This window comes from Struthio camelus, chromosome 13 (genome assembly GCF_040807025.1).
Source record: "Struthio camelus isolate bStrCam1 chromosome 13, bStrCam1.hap1, whole genome shotgun sequence".
Lineage (NCBI taxonomy): Eukaryota > Metazoa > Chordata > Aves > Struthioniformes > Struthionidae > Struthio > Struthio camelus.
Genome location: NC_090954.1, coordinates 7,430,623 through 7,448,214, shown reverse-complemented (window position 1 = coordinate 7,448,214; position 17,592 = coordinate 7,430,623). Strand labels below are relative to the sequence as shown.

The 17,592-nt window shown below is 55.0% G+C and overlaps 1 protein-coding gene across 4 annotated transcripts in view; it reads left to right on the top strand.

Moving 5' to 3' along the window:
• The window catches only part of ARSI (arylsulfatase family member I), a 34,818-nt gene extending 18,082 nt beyond the window's left edge, over positions 1-16,736 (top strand). The window contains exons 1-3 of one of the 4 annotated variants that reach the window (XR_011144012.1): positions 8,516-10,871; positions 12,543-14,724; positions 15,464-16,736. Coding sequence is in view for 2 of the 4 variants with exons in the window: in XM_009671987.2 (XP_009670282.2) it covers positions 10,552-10,871; positions 12,543-13,944 (1,722 nt within the window). In the remaining 2 variants the exon portion in view is untranslated. Of the gene's footprint in view, positions 1-8,515; positions 10,872-12,542 lie in introns of those variants that run through there. The other 3 variants (XR_011144011.1, XM_009671987.2, XM_009672001.2) reach the window with 3 other exon arrangements.
• Positions 16,737-17,592: the final 856 nt, after the last annotated feature.

Sequence of the window (17,592 nt, the reverse complement as noted above, 5' to 3'; positions counted from 1 at the left end):
GCAGAAAACAAGCCTTCGTGCTACGGGGAGAAGCAGCCCCTGAGCACAAGTTCCCCAGGATGCTAAGGAAACACATCCCGGGTAAACAGCCAGGCCTTTCGTCCTAATGGATTACAGGTGCAGGCCTGGCCGGCGCAGGCAGGTGTGTTTTCCTTTCTCTGAACTGGGCTGGGGTTATAAACAAGCAGGGCGATCAGGCGATCCCGTTGTGCCCTGCTGCAAGGTCCCCGAGCGAGAAAGGGCTCCTTGTCTCAGGCAGGCCTTTGAGCCAAGCTGGGGGATTGCAGGGTTTTAGTCACCTAATTCCCTATGCCTCGGCCTGGGCTGGCAGGGAGCTGAGCGCCGGGCAGAGCTCTGGGAAGGCATCCTGCCCGCCGGGCCTTTACATCTCCTGCCAGGCAAAACCCCTGGCTGCCTTTGGAGAGTCACCTGAAAGGGGAGATGGAAAGTAAGGGAAGGAGGGAGCTGCGAGGGGCCAGGAGGCTGCCGAGCCCTCAGTAACGGGTGGCCAGGTCCCCTGTTGTGTCGCGACACAGGAGAGGACCGGGTGCCCCAGGCAGGTTGAGGGGCATGGGGAACCGTGCAGCGCGTGCGCTCGTGCCCAGGCCGACAGTGGGACATTTCTTTTCCCAGCACTGAGAGAGAGGAGAGAACAGAAGAGGTAACGTCGTGGGCACAGCTCTGTAAAAAGCACCCTGCCCTCTCATCCCCAGCAAGAACACAAGCACGCTATTGAGTCCCCGGCCATCCGGCCAGGCTACCTGCTGGCCACAGCGGCTCAGCAACACAAGTGCCGGGGAGGAGGAGAGCCAGGCCGGGCTGCAGGGAGGGATCTGCTCTGGGCTGCGAGATGCTTTGCCAGGCGGTTGCTGGGAAGAATTACTCTTTCTTACTGAGCCAGGGCGAGGCTGGAGGCGATGCCAGTATCTTGCATACTTTGAGGAGTTTCTGTGTATCCCATGATTAATCGTGTCAGGAATGAAGGTAGGGGAGTCCAAAATCAATAGGCCAGTGAAGCCAATGTCAGGGTCATACGGTGGCACTGCCAGAAACCAACCATGCTAAATGCTTAAATCCTTCCTTCCGCCACTTTAGGACCTTCTCTTCTGCTTCAAACAGAGCCCTTGTAGGCGAGGGAACTGCTGACTTTTTTTTAGCCAAAGTCAGCCCTTCTGGAAGGTAGTGGGGGCAGGGGCAGAGCAGTATCTACCCAGAAAGCTTTAACCATGAGAGCCTGGTGGGACTGGACACAGAGACCACTCAGAGCAAGCAGGTTTAACTTTCCAGCAAAAGCTACCCAAAGTAGTGAAGTTCCTCACCTTCAGTCCGTTACTTGTGCAAAGCCGGACCCCAGCTGCTTCCTCTCCCTTCCCCAACGTCCTCCCTGAATCCTGCGGTGATTCATGTCCAAACGTGTGCCCAGTTCCTGCCAGCTGGGAACTCCCCAGCGAGACTGCAAGCCGTCATGCGAGCCCCAGGGCTCTGCTGGGAAGCTGCAGTGGGGAGCGTCTTGCATCCAGGGTTCCTGGATTTTGGGTCTCATGCTGGAAACTGGGGCCTGGGGCAGAACGAGGAGGGAGAGCACCCAGGCGAAGCAGAAAGCATGCCATAAGGCATGGGAAGAAAGGAGCAGTGCCAAACCCACGGGCTCCTCTCCAGCTCGTCAGCTCTTCAAAACAAACACGCTAGTCGTTAGAAGAGGAGAAGGCGATGAGCTGCAGTTTATTGAGAGGTGGGGTAAGGCGAGGGGAGGAATATTATATCAAGGAACTGGAGCCGATGGACTGAAGTCTACTGAAGGAAAGGGAAGAAAGAACAAATGTGAGCAGGAATTTGTATAAGTCATTTCACGGGAGAATTTGCAGAATCACTGAAATGTATCATCAGGACCAAAAATGGAAGAAAATTTCCATAGCCTAGGAGAGGAACCAACTCTTATTTAGGGTCTTTTATTTATTATTTTCCTAGTGCCGGGACAACCAGGAGAGGAGAAAGAAAGGGGACCAGCAGTGTTTTGATCCGGAACAAACCCTGGCCAAGCCCAACATCTGTTGAATAGCTGTAGAAGCTATGATTTATGTTACAAAAGGCTTTGATATTGCGCTATGGCTTCTAAGTGCTTTTTTATGATGATGATGATTATTTTCAACTGCGCAAATGCCATGAACAGGGGTAGGGTACTGAAAAAGACCATTTGGCTCCAAGAACAACATCCAGTGGTGCTGCCGAGTCCTTGTCAGAGGGACGGCTGATCGTCTCCAGCAAGGACTCCTTTCTCTCCCGATAACGCGTTACCCTCCTGTTGCTTTGCCGTCAAACGTCACAGGCTATTGCTGTAACAATATTCGTTGCTTTAACAATGATGGGGGTTGCATAAGCAGGAACCGATGCAAAGTTGCTGATTGCTCCTCCCCTGGCTCCAGCTTCCAGAGCAAATTATGGTGTTGTGAAAACCTCCGAGTTCCCGCAAATCAAGCCCGATCCCTGTAATCTGGTCTAGATCTCGCCGCAGAGGTGGCCACTAGAAAGTCAGCTTCTGCCCACAGCTTCCACGCGGCAGGAGGTAGGAAGCCGCCGGGCTCCCCTTCCACGGCTGTGCTCGGGATGGAGAACACGTGATCTCGGAGCAGAGTGGGAAAACACACTGTCTCAGAGGCTGACGGGGAGGAGACAGATCCCTGCGCTGCTTTGCAGAAGAGCCGCCTACCCGCAGCACACAAGGGAGTGGAGACAGTCCCTGTGGGGCCTGGGTGATGAGACGAGAGGAACAAAGAGTGCTCACTGCAGTGAACAGACTGGGATAGGATTGGGATCAGCCCCAGTCCGTGCCACAGCCAAGGGGACAACCTGTCTGAGGCTCCCAAAGTCAGTGAAAAGTTGTCTTGGCTTCAGCATTGTCTTCTGCTGGGCTTGGGGACTGGGGATGCCCTTGGCTCTCCAGGGGCTTTGGCAGAAAAGGGTTCTGTGCGGAAGGGCAGTTACTCAAAGCAGTTTATCCCTCTCTGGAAGGGCTTAGAAAAGCAGCCTCTTTATTTACACCACTCTCCCAACAGTTAAACACTTCCGAGATTTCTCTTTGTGAAACAGTTCCCCGGAGAGCTCCCTCTTCCAGATCCTCCAGCCTCCTTCCCCATGGCAGGAGCTGCTCCCGCTGGGCACCAAGGGGGGACTGGTGTCCCTGAAATGCCGTATGCCCCTCTCCTGCCAAGGCACCGCGCTTGCGCTTTTGTGGCCGAGAGGGAACCGGTGTCCTGGGAATGCTGCACACCCCTCTCCTATCAAGGCAGCACCGTCATGGTGGAGCTGCACAAATCACGTGGCCGTGCCGCCCTGTGATCCTTTTTTCCTCTAGACAAAATAACAAGATCTCTCCTTTCTCAGGACTATTCACTTCTTTTCCAGACTTGCCTAGACTCTTTCATCAGAGCAATAAAAAAGTAAATGCATCACACGTTGGCCGGGGAGAGCGGAAACCCTTAAACATCTAAGAGACGAGAGCAACACACACTGTTTTTCAAGGCCAGGCTAGGCCCCCAATGCCCTGTTAGGTCAAATGTCTTGCTCTGAAGAAGGAGAGAGGGGACTTATTAAAAGCCTTTCATATTTCTCATTTTGAGGTCCCGGTTTGGCGGGCCGGAGGCTGTGGCGTGAGCCGGGAGCGGGGCTGCTGAGGGGGAAGGGCAGCGAGCCCGCAGCATGCAAACAGATTGTGCAATATTTGCCCTGCACAGAGCTCCCATTGTAAAGCCTGGGAGTTCTGCTTTCAATAATTCCTGTGTTCATAATGCCCCATTGAGCGGGGAGAGAAAGGCAGTATTGAGGGCTGAAGGGGCTCCGGCCCCAGGAAGGGTTAAAAAATAAAGAAGAAGAAGGAAAAAAAAAAAAAAAGATTGGAGGCTTAGTTTTAAACTTTGCTGTGTGGCCCTTATGGTAAATCACAGCCGCTGAGAAATATGCAGAGCCTGTTTGCATAACCCGGTTTGCAGCAAACGCTTTCTGAGCCAAAACACAAGTGCGGCCAGAGCTGGGGGGGAGCGATGGGGGGAAAAAGCAGGAAGGACTGTGATTATTTTCATTCTTGCCCCAGGCCACATAAAATTAATTAAAGAAAAGAGCTAATATTCAAATATTTGGTTAGAAAAACAGCTGTGCAAATGCGAGGAGCTGTGCCAGCCGCAGAGACATGGAAAGACCTGGCCCAGACATTGGTCAAGGTTCACTGCCTCGAAGTTCATACTGGTGGCAGGAGAGCATCCATCACGCTTCTACTAAGTCCACTGTGCTAAAAAGCACCGAAAAGGAACATACCGGGCTTTGTCTGATGGCTTCACCCCTTGCTGCCACTTGATTTCTCAGTATGGGCGGCTAGGTCCCTGCTGCAAAGAGTCGGCAGGCGTATAGAAGTGCTCGGTTGGGACTGCAGGACATTGTCTCTCCTCCTTCGCGAGCCACATGTGCAGGTCAGGGAATACTCTGCCTCCCGAGCCGCTGCCAGCCCCACCAGCTGCTTTGCCTGGTGGGGATTCCCGTCGTGTTGGAGTGGTAAAAATGCCCATGAATCAGGCCAAGAGGGAGATGCGATATCTTTTGTTAAACCATTTGATGCAGTAGGGAGAAAGGAGCAGGCGTGCTTCTGGGCACGCATGGCCTTTGCTGGGGCGGATGCAGCATTGGATCGAGCAGGTCTCTCTCCTGCCAGGAGTTCGGAGCGGCCCCGTGGGACAGCGCAGAAAATAGCCGCCCGCATGTGCGAGTGGATGCTGACACCGGCTGCCTGGGAAGCGCCTCTGGAGAGGGAACATGCTCCCACAGCAGGTCGGGTGCCCCGGGGCAGCTGCCATGCATGCCGGCCCCGCAGCACGGCTTGCGGCTGCCCCGCCAGCGGGCTGGGTGCGTTTGCTCACGCTGCCGGCTCGCTGGGTGCGTTTGCTCACGCTGCCGGCTCGCTGAACGGATGCAGCCAGGCCAGCTGCCAGGGGAAACCTCCTCATTGTGCAACACGCTGGAGCATTCTGCAAGGAAGATCCTGGCTCTTGAGACATCTTAGAGTGGGGCCGGACAAGTGACTGGCTTGAATTAATAACAGTCGGAGGGGCTGGTCCGGGCCCTGAGTACTTTTTCCATTCCTAAGACCTCGTGATGCGTTAATCACCCACAGAACGGCCTCACAGCCAGCTTAAATTGTCCTGACCCTGAAACTCAGGAGTTGTCATTTCTTCCTCTCCCTACCTCACATCTCTTCCTCTCATTCCTCCCTCCCAGCCTTTCCCACCTCCTTGTCTCCTCTTCAAATGATTTCAGCAAGGCTGGTTCAAGGGTACCGTTTTATCCTGTTCTCTCCTGTGGTGTAGAGAGCAGTCTTTCCCCTTACCACTCCTTGCTTTTCATCTTTCTGTTGTTGCTGGGAGGAGAACCCTGGCTGTGCATCCTTGTTCTGCTGGGGCACGTCTGTGCGCTCCCGGGACCTCGCTGTCTGTCACCTGAACCTTCAAAGCAGGGTCACCGCCAACAAATTTGGCATTTATTCATCTTGTATTTTGTTAGAGGCCATACCTGGCTCATGCAATTGGTCAGCAGAGTTGATGTGGCCAGAAACCAGGGGCCCGTTGCCACAGGTAGGACAAGTAAGGCACCACCAGATACCCAGCAGCAGGGGACCCTCCTAGAAGCAACCAAGAGCTGAAAAGTGCTATCAACAAGCCTGACCTGTGCCGACCACTGTCCGGCTGATGAGCGCTGGCCTGGGGAGCTGTGACCATGGGCTGCCTGTTGGTCCTTGCCTAGATTGCACCACAGCCTCCGCGCAGTCCCGGTGCTGCAGCGAGAAAGCCCCTGCGGGCAGCAGGGGCCAGGCGGGGACTCGGGGCTCGCTGCCTGCCTGGCTGAGTTCCCGGAGCGTGGGTCTGCCCGGGCACCGGCCGGACGCTCCGAGCCTGGCTGGCCGGGGATTGGAGAGCAGGGGCCAGGGGAGGCCAGTGCTGCCAGCCCGGCCCTGCCCAGCCCCCGTGTCCTGCACAGGTTTTGATCTCGGCTGGCTCCTCCGCAGCGGGAGCAGAGTTACAGCCGCAGCGCTGGCCTTCACCAGTGGGGCTTTTAGCTCTTGGAAAACCTCCCTGTGCTGAGTTAACCCAGCCATTTCCTCCCTAGACCTGAGGCCAGCTTGGACCCGCCAGTGATTCCCCTGAGGCCACGCTGGTCTGGCTGAGCACAGGTCTCCTTTATGCGCCAGTATATGCCGATGTCTCTGTGCTGTTGGGTCCTTCCCTTCCTTTGAACCCTCTGAGCAATGGCCATCAACAGCAACTTCAATGCAGGGCAATTCTACCAGCCTCTGCCTCCACTGCTGAAGACCTGAGCAGGATGTGACCCACCGCGTGGCTGTAGAGGCCACTGCGGGAACAAATCCATGCACCTGGGAAGGCCTCAGTTTTGGAGTTAGTGAACAGTTGCTGATCGCGTGTACCAGCTTCCAAGCAGTTCAGCTCCTAGAGCACAACCCAGCCCGGTGCACTCTCCGTTTTTCTTGCTTCTTGCTCTCATTTCTTCTTCCTTTCTCTCCAGAAGCTGTCACAGACAGGGCACCAATCCATCACACCCTTCCTGCATCTCTCACAGTCCTGGTCACTCGTTCGGCTAGGCTTGTCCCTGACCTGGTTTTATTATGGACTGAGTCACACCTTTGCAGCAAGGTGGCTGGGTTTTGTTCCTCAGAGGTGGTCTCCGGATTGCAGCGCTCTGCCGCTCTCCACGACACGTTCCTGACCACCTTCCACGCCTGCTTTTCCTCTCCCACACGTCTCTCCCAGCCCACTGCTGTCTCCCCACAGGGCTATCGCAGATGGGTTCACTCCTCCAGCCCCAAACCGCAGACGTAATTCATCAGCAGCCTGTACTGGCTTTAACTCACTTCCTCTGCCACATGCAGATTTACCAGTGCGTCTCAGCAATGACATCTCCCAGCTTTTCTCTCCCTCTTTTCCCTGTCCCTCTCCTTTTTCTGGCTGGCGCTGGCATCCCCATGTCAAGCCCCCAGGATGGGGAAGCCGATGCTTTTCAAGCCAGCTGCTGCAGAGCGCCATAATCTGGCTGGGAGAATCACAGTTCAGCAGTTCAGTCTTCCGAATCTGTTCTGGGTTTAGAAGGGTTCGAATCAGGCAAGAGAAGGACCCATAGGTCCCAGCTCTTCTGGCTTTGTGAATGCCAACGAGCACCCTGCAGTGAGGAAAATGTCTGAGGAAAAGAGCCAGGCCCTTTCCATAGGGCCCGCCGGGACATTCTCTAATCAGTAATTCAGCAGGTCCTATAAGAAATACTCCCCCCCCCCCCCCAGTTTGGAGAGATTAGTGATGTCAGTGCAGATAGAAAAACTTTCAATAAAACCCTCTCATTAACTTTGAGCTCTGTTATAAACAAAGAGTATAAAATAGCCACATTGGCTAAATGGGAGAGGGCTAACTCTGGCGGGGAAGGCATGGTGTTTGCATGTTTCCCAGAGACATTCACCCAAGCCGACTATTACTTATTATGTGGAAAGAGCTGTGATTATATTCCCTGGCAATAACACTGCCTCTGGCCTGAGGTCTGCAGAGAGCATTGCGAACGGGGAAGGCACATCAGGATGCTCAGCAAGGTCCCGCAGCTCCGGCTGGCTCCGGGGAGGCACAGAGGGGTCTGGGGTCTCCACCAGGCTGAAGGGGTCGATGGAGAAAAGCAGGCGAACATGCAGGATCCAGGAGTCTGGGGCCACCTCCCCTTTCTGAACCCCTACCCACCCCCCTTCCCCTTCTTTCAGGTCCAGATTTTTCTGGGAGGGTGCAATTGTTCAAAAATAAAAAGAAGTCGGGGAGAGCTGAAAAATGTGCAGGAAGCAGGAGAGTGGTGGGAAGGAGAGAGAGGGGAAGGGGGAAGAGGAGCAGGCAGAAGAAAAGAGTGATTAACCCCCAGGGATTAAACAAACCTTTCTGAAGGGTTCGGCCCAGCCCTGCACTGCTCCTCCAAGTGAGCAGGGATTTCTGCCAGCAGAAAAAGCCAAGTCTCGTGTCCAGAAAGCAGGCTATACATCTCTGCCTCCCCCTCAGGTTCACCCAGCACCCGAGTCCCGGATAGCGGGGAGCTTTGTGGAGCCTCCATCCTTCCCACTCCTCGGGGTGCCTGGGATTTCAGCTAGGGAGGCTGACGAAGGATGACAGGGAGACGTGGGCACTCTGGGAGGCATCAGGGGACGGACGGGGTCTGGGGCAGAGAGCGCCCAGGAGCCCAGCAGAGGTGACCCAGGGGAGGGGAGCTGGCAGTGGGGAGCCTGGGGAAGGAGACCCAAGGCAGGGGAGCCCAGGGGAGAGGAGCCAGAAGAGGGGACCCAGAGGAGGGGATACAGGGAAGAGGAGCCCAGCGGAGCGGAGCCCAGGGAGGGGACTCCAGCAGAGGGGGGACCCTGGGGAGGGGAGGATATGGCGGAAGAGAGCATAGAGGAGGGGAGCCTGGGGAGGGAGGACCCAGCAGAGGAGCCATCCAGCCCAGCTGCTCCACGGAGCCAGGCACTGGCTAGAGCTCTGCAGGCAGAGCCATCCCAAAGCCCTCACGGAGCCACTGCCGCAGCAGCCCTGCGGTCCTAAAGCCAGGCAGCGGAGAGGATGCACAGGCTGGAGGGGATGTGGTTGGACATACGGTGTGTTGGGACCCCTCAGGTCCCAAGCCCGACATGTGTGAGGGACAGCCTCGTGCCTCAAACGCGCATCCACGTCTCCCAGGGCTCACCACTCCCTCCTGCCTCTGCCAACAGTGGGTGAACATGTCTGATTTTATTCTGCCAATATCCCCCCTCCGAGGCTGAGTCCTGCACTAGCAAAAGTTGAGGATGCATGCCAGCCGTGATGGTTACCTAATGCCTTAGGGATGGTGGTCCTGCAGGAGAAATTACGCAGGAGCATCTCTCTTCTCGCTCCCAAAAGCTCCCTAGAAGCACAATTGCACAGCAGGGCAACGAGGACACCAAACTAGCCCCCTGTTCTGCTACTCTCAAACTCAGATCAGTACCTCTGCGTTGGCAGAGGCCTCTATTTCATGTCAAACCCTGCCCTTGGCTGGCAGGCAGTACAAGTGGCCCCTCCTTGACTCGGTTTCCCTACCTGGAAAATGGGCGCAGCAGTGCCTGCCCCACTCTGTAACAGTCAGCGTGCCCTTGGGCAGTTTTATTCAACACTGGAGGTGTCACAACATGTTTTTCCTCTTGTCTGGTCTTTTTTTTGGATTGAGATCATGGTAGTGTGGGCAGACGGTCCCAGGAATCCCTCCCGGGAGGCCCAGCTGGGCGCAGCCCATCCTGCTCCCCTTCCAGACAGGGCAGTATGGGGCAGGTGGGGTGCGAGCGCTGACCCATGCCGGGGCTTTCCCATCTGTCTGCAGCGAGCTGAGCCCCCCGCGGGTTGGGGAGAGCCCCCGCCAAGGGACCTCTCAGCACCGGCCGTGGATCCTGCTCTCCACACATCCCAGGGAAAGCGGGAGGGAAGCATCGAGCCGCGCTGCCGCTCCGAGGCGGAGGAATACCACTCTTAGGACCCTGCAAGGTCTGGGTCTTCCCAGCTTTTTCCTTGAGTCACTGAGCGAGCTGGGAGGGGCCGAGCCTGCGGCTCCCCATAAACCTGGCTGCTTAGCCCACATCCCAGGCAGATGTTACAACTTTCTGCCTCCTCCGCCAGCGCGGCCGGAGGGAGCTTCCTCTGCCCTCTCCCCCAGCTCTGCTCTCACCAGCACGCCTGCAGCGCGAGCAAAGCCGAGGAGGGAGTTTCCAGAGCTCTTTGCACAGTTGTGAACGACTTCAGGGCTGACTGAAAGAGCCAGTTAAGAAAAAAGGAAAGGAGGGAAGGAGAACGAGAGGGAAGACAAGGAAAAAAGGAAAAAATCATGGTGGTGTGGTTTTGCCAAGGAATTCTTTTGGAGCAAACGGTGAGAAAAGGAGACGGCAGCTCTTCCCTGAAGGGTAAGGACGAGAACTCAGCACCTCTGGGCTTGAACTTTAGCACCCTCTTCTGCAGGAGTTTTAATAAAAAGATCATCGTATCCTGAGCAAGCCATTTGGACAGCCGAGCAGGCACGGAGCTGAACTGGAAAAGCCAGCTACTTTCTCTAGCAAGGTTTTTATGTGGATCTTTTTTTTTTTTAAAAAAAAAAAAAACCTAACAGCAAAAAAAGCCAGGAAGCCAGGGAGTATTTCTAGCACTTGGGACACTCTGGAGTAGCTCTGGGACTGTTCTTAATAACACTGCGAGGAAATTCATTCTACAGTGCATATGTGTTTGATTGGATCGGCTTGATGGTTATTTTCTTTTAACTGAACACAACCCAGCCCCAGCGGATTAAGTCGGCTCTTTGTGTGTGTGTGAGCACGTCTTCATGGGAGCTGTTCCTGCAAAACTCACTGCAGGGATTTCAGAGACCATCCCCTAGGTTGGGGGGCTGTTTTGGAGGAGGGAGAGATCCCTCCTCTGCTTCCTTTGCTCTGGGAAGATGCCGGGACAATAGCGCCCTTCGCAGACTACTCATCCTCACTCCAGGATGGCTGTCTATGCCCTCACAGGTTTCTCACTAGTCAGTTTGCTCAGCTTTGGCTATTTATCCTGGGACTGGATGAAGCCCGGTTTGGTGGCAGATGTGGCTATGGACCCTATGGAGAAATCGCTGCCTCCTACCTTCACCAGGCCACCTCACATCATCTTCATTCTGACCGACGACCAGGGATACCATGACGTTGGGTATCATGGCTCAGATATCCAGACACCAACTCTGGACAGGCTGGCAGCGGAAGGGGTTAAACTGGAGAACTATTATATCCAGCCCATCTGTACCCCATCCAGGAGCCAGCTGATAACCGGCAGGTAAGACAGGACTTGGTTATGCCCTGCTCAGGTCCCGCTGTATCGAACCGCTTCTTTCCCTTTCTTAGTTCTTGGAGACTTAATCCCAGTTTGCTACTAGAACGATACCCCAGATTTTTGACAGATGTTGGAGGTCACCTTGCAGAATAGGTGTCTTGCTGGTTTTTCAAGAAGACTCTCTGATTAAACAGTTCATATTTGCATAGCGTAAATAATGGCACATGGTATAACACCATAATGGTGATACACCATGCCAGTGAAAGTGCTTGGGCTGCACTCCCCAGCCTGTCTGAGCTCTGGGTCTCAGCAAAAGCTGCTTCCCTAGATATGAAAGTTGTGCCAGAGCTAAGGATGACCCTTTGCCACATCCATCCCTGGGTTGCTGCATTTGCCTGGGACTCTGAAGCCTGAGTCCAAGTCCTCACACTGTCACAGCTAGGGTGACCATCAATGTGCCATGTAGTCAGTGCCAGCCCCCACTCCCCCACTGTCCCTGGGATGAGTGCTGCAAGTCCCAAGTGTCACAAGAAGAAATGGGTGCAGGGCCAGCGCGTGCTCTGTCAGCAGGAGCCAGAGCGGTATCAGGGAAACGCCAGGACAGGCTCAAGAAAGGCAGGAGATGTGGAGTCTGCCACCAGCTCACCAGTGACTCCTCATGGCATGTCACCAAGGCCAAAAATGTGGATTTGATTGGGCCACCGAACTCACTTTGGGAGAGGGTGGTCTCTGGCCAGGCCTCTGAGGTCCTTTGGTGCTAGGGCGATGTGCTCATGTCCCCAAGGCAGTCCCATGGGGGTGACACCAGAGTGCCCAACCACTGGGTCAGTTTGTTCTCAGAGTGGCCTGTGGGGGCTCAGTGCTGGGCTGTGGAACCAAAGGATTATTCTCTGCAGCTACTGACTCTCCCTTGTGCCATGCTTTTCCTGTTTGTTTGCTCAGTGCCGCACTGGCCAGGGTTGGGCAAGCTAGTCCATGACCCTCTCCCAGGGAGACACAGCCAGGTCTCTGCCAATCGTGGATTCTTTTGCCTCCTGGAGTGACAGACAGGGTTTTCTCTGCATGGTTGGAGCAGGGCTGGGAAATCGGCACTCACCGTAGGAGGCAGGTTTCATCAGGTCATTTCCCACTGAGGAGTGGGCCTCGGGGAGGTGCCTATGGATGTGGTCACCTGCTGCCTGGGGGTGATGGAGCCCCAGGGAAAGCCCCCTCCTTTCTCTTGGTGGCTCTAGAGGGAGCCCAGGCATCCCTGGGGTGTGTAAAGCAGAGAGAAGGACAGGGCAGGGTCCGCATTCAGGTGGGGCACTGCAAACCCCTAGGGATTACTGGGCAACTCTCGCCTATCCTGCCCAGCCCTTGCAAAGAGCCCAGCCAGCTCTCTTGGGCTGGCATCTGCAGGGCTGTCTGCTGATGGCAGACCAGGTTTTGAAGGGAGAGCAGCCCAGTGTACTTCAGGGATGTCTGCTGAGCCTCCTCTCTTTTTTTTGCACTTTCTTTGGTACTTTCAGATGGACAAGGAATTCCCTGTCTCTGGTATGGAGCTTGTTCCATGGGACTGGGTTGGCTGACACGGAGAGCTGTGTGCGTTTGGAGTCTCCTGTAAACAAAGTGCTGTCACATCCCACCCAGTGCTGCTCCCCATCAGCACTGATTCCTCTTGTTTCTTCTCTGCAGGTACCAGATCCACACGGGCCTGCAGCACTCCATCATCCGCCCTCGGCAGCCCAACTGCCTGCCCCTCGACCAGGTCACCCTGCCACAGAAGCTGCAGGAAGCCGGCTATTCCACACACATGGTGGGCAAATGGCACCTCGGCTTCTACAAGAAGGATTGCCTGCCCACCCGCCGGGGCTTTGACACCTTCCTGGGCTCCCTGACGGGCAACGTGGACTACTACACCTATGACAACTGCGATGGGCCTGGCGTCTGTGGCTACGACCTGCACGAAGGGGAGAAAGTGGCCTGGGACCAGAGCGGGAAGTACTCCACCTTCCTCTACGCCCAACGCGTCAGCAAGATCCTGGCATCCCACAGCCCCAAGAAGCCGATCTTTATTTACGTGGCCTTCCAAGCAGTGCACACGCCTCTGCAGTCGCCCAAAGAGTACATCTACCGCTACCGCTCCATGGGCAACGTCGCTCGCCGCAAGTACGCCGCCATGGTGACGTGCATGGATGAGGCAGTGAAGAATATCACCTGGGCCCTCAAGAAGTACGGCTATTATGACAACAGTGTGATTGTATTCTCCACAGACAATGGTGGGCAGACCTTCTCGGGGGGAAGCAACTGGCCACTACGAGGCCGCAAAGGGACGTACTGGGAAGGGGGAGTCCGTGGCATCGGCTTTGTCCACAGTCCCCTGATCAAACGCAAGCGTCGGACCAGCTGGGCCCTGGTTCACATCACGGACTGGTACCCAACTCTGGTGAGCCTGGCAAGGGGCAACCTGAGCAGTGTCCCAGGCCTGGATGGCTACAACGTGTGGCCAGCCATCAGTGAGGGCAAGGAGTCTCCACGAACCGAAATCCTGCACAACATTGATCCACTGTACAACCATGCCAAGTACGGCTCCTTGGAAGACGGCTTCGGCATCTGGAACACAGCCGTGCAGGCCTCCATCCGGGTTGGGGAGTGGAAACTCCTCACTGGGGACCCAGGCTATAGTGACTGGATCCCTCCTCAGACCCTGACCAACTTCCCAGGGAGCTGGTGGAACCTGGAGCGGCTCACCGACGGTCTGAGGAAGTCCATGTGGCTCTTCAACATCACTGCTGACCCCTATGAGCGTTACGACCTCTCAGACCAGCGCCCAGATGTTGTCAGGGCTCTCTTGATGAGGCTGGTATACTACAACCAGACAGCCATCCCGGTGCGGTACCCCGCCGAGAACCCCCGGGCTCACCCCGACTTCAACGGTGGTGCCTGGGGCCCTTGGGCCAGCGAGGATGACGTGGATGAGTGGGAAGGAGGCGGGGAGCCCCTGAAGAATAGGAACAAGAAGAAAAAGTGCAAGATCTGCAAGCTGCGCTCTTTCTTCCGCAAGCTGAACACCAGGCTCATGTCAAACCGCATTTGACAGGAGACTCCCCCAGCATCACAATGCAGCCTGGCCAGGGTGGAGCTCCAGATGAGCAGCGCCACGGGGCAGATAGCGGGAGGGAGAATAACGGACGGAGAGGCAGCCAGCACCCTCTTGCTTTGCCTTGCACCAGGGCACACTCACCCTGAAATGCCTCTCCTCTCTGTCTGGGCCAGCAGCCGCATGGAGGGCCAGATGGGTCCACGGGCAAGGAGGAGTAGTGCAGGCTCAACCACAGTGCTGAGCAGTGATATATGAGTCCACTGAGCTGGGTTGGCCCATGCACAGCTCTTTCCAAAGCAAGAGACCCTTTTTCTTCAGGACTGTGCAGGCAATTGCAAGCTTTAAATGTTGGCCTTTGCAAAAGGACATGAAACAGCATGAAGGGGCCCTGAGCTGGCGTCTCAGAGGGCCTGGCCAGCCTTGGCTATTCTGACTGTAGGTTTTCCCTCATTTTTTATCTTTATAAATGTGTTCCTGATTTTCTAAGTGCTGCCAAGTGGCTGCCGTGTTTGGAACTTGCAGGGCCTCCCCCAACCCCATTATACTTCTTTGAACAAGGACAGATATTCCTGCCTCATGGATGACAAACCTGAGACTGCAGAGACTGGTCTCAGGCTTCCCGCTACAGGGGTCTCACGTGGCGCCATGACTTCCTCTCTCTGCTGACTCGAGGGGCCCTGCGGCCAGGTGCAATGAGGAGCTGCGGAGTAGCTGGAAATAGGCCCTCGAGGTGCTCAGAGGACACCTGGCTCTGCACATCCCTGCTTTTGGGAGGCAGGTTTGCCCCGAGTGCCGGTGGGTTTGACACGGCCCAGCTATATGGCAGACCCCTTTCATCCACACTTAGGCCTGGCCAGATCGCCGAGGCGCATGGCCGTAGGCATGCCTGAATTCTTTGCTATGCATCCGTGCATCCACACTCCTGCCTAGGCGTCCTGCAGGTGCAACCAGCCAGCCATCCCTGGTTGCCCCATCTCTGTGCGAGAGCTGTCTCTGACCCGATCCCTTGCTATTGAACCTGGAGCAGGGGGAAGATCTCAGGGAGGTCCCTGCAGAGGTCGTTTGCACTGCTCTGTAGATGCAGGACCCTTGAAGCTGTAGGAGGAACGGGGAAGTAGGGTCACCCTGACTCCTGCCTTGCAGAGCTGCCCACTCCTTCACTTGTCTTACTTCATTCAACCTTCCCTGGGGGGACCATATGCGTGGAGGTGCCCACTGCATCCCTTCGCTGCGGATCAGTACGGCTCTCCGAGGAGCGCACGCGTGGGGGGAAATACCTCCCCATCTGCCTTCCATGGGGAGTTAACCGATGCAATTGTTTGGGGCCAGGCATCTAGCAAGCACAGGCAGCGAGTGAAGTGCCGTGCCCCCGCGCTTTCAGCAGGGTGCGAGTGTGTGTATGTGTGCTCAGATGAGAGCTGGCTAGGATGAAAGAGGGTAAATAGCTTTAAAAGCATTTTGGATGCATGGTGCATTTCCATTTACACAATGTATTTTACATTTCTCCCCACAGGTTTCTCTTGGTGCAGCGTGTGTAGGCGAAGGCCCTGCTGTGAATTTTGAAAATAGTTATTTTTGTCTCTGGAAAATGAGGCCCGTTAGGACTTGTCAGCTCTTGGATGAGCAGTGTGGGCTTTTTTTTTTTTTCCTCCTCTCTCTCCCTTGCAAAATAACATTCATTTAAAATCTGTCATTGAAAGATGTGACAATTGGCAGAATGTACACTGAATACCTTTCAGCGTGCTTTCAAGCCCTGTGTGTGAGAGAGAGGGATGGGGATGGGAAGAGAATGCAATGACACGTTTGTATTTTTTTTTTACTCTTAGCTGGATTATTTGGGGGAATTGGGATTTTCTACAGAAACAAAGAAAAAAAAAGCCGATAGCAAGGCATAATACAGGAGGCCCTGTTACTGTAGCGATGGAAAGGAGTTTGCAAAGCCAGAGCATGGATGTCTGTCTGTCTGTCCGTCCACCTGTCCCACCTGCTCGTTGCACACCAGTTGCTGCACTGCCCCGTTGGCCCTCTGTCCGGCCCTACAGACATGTCCCCGAGGACAGAATTAAGGGCAGATTTTGCAGGGGCACTAAGTGCCTCCAGAGCTGCTCCATCAGCCTCGGGGCCGCCCCCAGCCTTGCAGAGACCCCCCCCGTCTCCATTCCTGCTGCAGTTAGCAAGTCGCTCGACGTGGATCTGGCCACGTAGCATCATCTCCCGGTACGTGTCCTGCAATCACCACCTGGCCGAGGCAAACGATGGGGAGCTGCATGACATCCTTTAATTGACTACCTCAACCAAAGGGAGAGCTCGGTCCTGGGGCGCATGCCGTTGGATTCCCCATGGACAGTCAGAGTGCCGCTCCGGCTGCCGCTTGGCAAAGCACTGAAGCAACCGGTTGCCAAATATAAATCAATGCTTTGCTGAAGAAGAAGAGACTGAATGCTTAAAAGCTAAGCACGTTATCCACGCTTTGCTGGGTGGAGGCCTACGAGGGAGGCTGTGCGGGAAAGGGAAGGAGCGCGACGTCTGACACAGAGATCAGACGCCGAGTCACAGCAAAGGGGGTTACTGTGGGAAAACACTTTGCCGGAGGGAGCAGGGGCAGCGTGAGACTGGTGTTGGCCGTGGGGTGGCGACAAGGCTCGAGAAACAGTTTTCATTTCCATATTTATGTAAACGTGTCCAAGTTTAGTCCTTCTTTTATTTTTTTCAAAAATGGAAATTTCCATGAAAACATGTTCGATTTTTCTCCCTTCAGTTTTACTAATATCTTCGTGAAAATGTTAGTCTTGTCTTGCTTTATTTCTAGTTTCTAACCACTGGCTAACTGTTCCTAGGCTGACACCAATTTTGGTCAGTCAGTGTAGCCATGGTTTTGGATGCTTTTTTTTTTTTTTTAATAAAGAAATTGCATTCTGAATTTTAACAAAAAGAAACAGTCATAGGAGAGTCTTGGTCCTTGAAAGGAAGAAGGAAAATAGGTAGAAAAGTCTCTGGGTGTTTGGAGAGCGCAAAGCCTGTCCCCTTGCACGCCTCATGGGAGGAGAGCATTTGTCTTGTCCTTTCCTTGTCGCCGTGAATTTGAGCCCCGTCCACACCCAGGTGCCTTTGCAGAGCTTTGTCCCTTGCAGGATTTGCCTCTCCCAGCTCTGAGGCTGCATCCAAGGGTGCCAGGGCTGGAAAACAGCGGGGGATCGTCTGAAGAAGCTGCTGTGAAGAGACCATACGTGTTCCTCCAGCAGCCTGGCCTGGCAGTCAGCAGTGTTCGCTCTCCCTCCAGTGCCTCCCACGGAGCAAGCAGGGACACCTCACTGCCTCTTCTGGGACAACCCCGTCCCACCGCTGCTTATTGATGGCTCCTGGGATAGCACAGCGCAGGGCAGCTCCAGGCATGGGGAGAAACGAAATGATGTGCCAAGATCACGTGTTTTGGAACAGTTCAAGCCCCTTAAGATGCCTGTAAGCTCCGGCTGCAAAGGGGTTAAGGCAGCCGGTGGGCGAGACGCTGCCAAGCTGGCTGTGGAGCTCTTTGCCTTGCCGGCGATGTTCGCACCAAGGAGATCTGTTTACACAGACAAGCTGAGAGCTCTCCTCACTCCTTCCCTCCCGCTCTTGAAAAATCAGCGCAAGCCAAAGTCTACT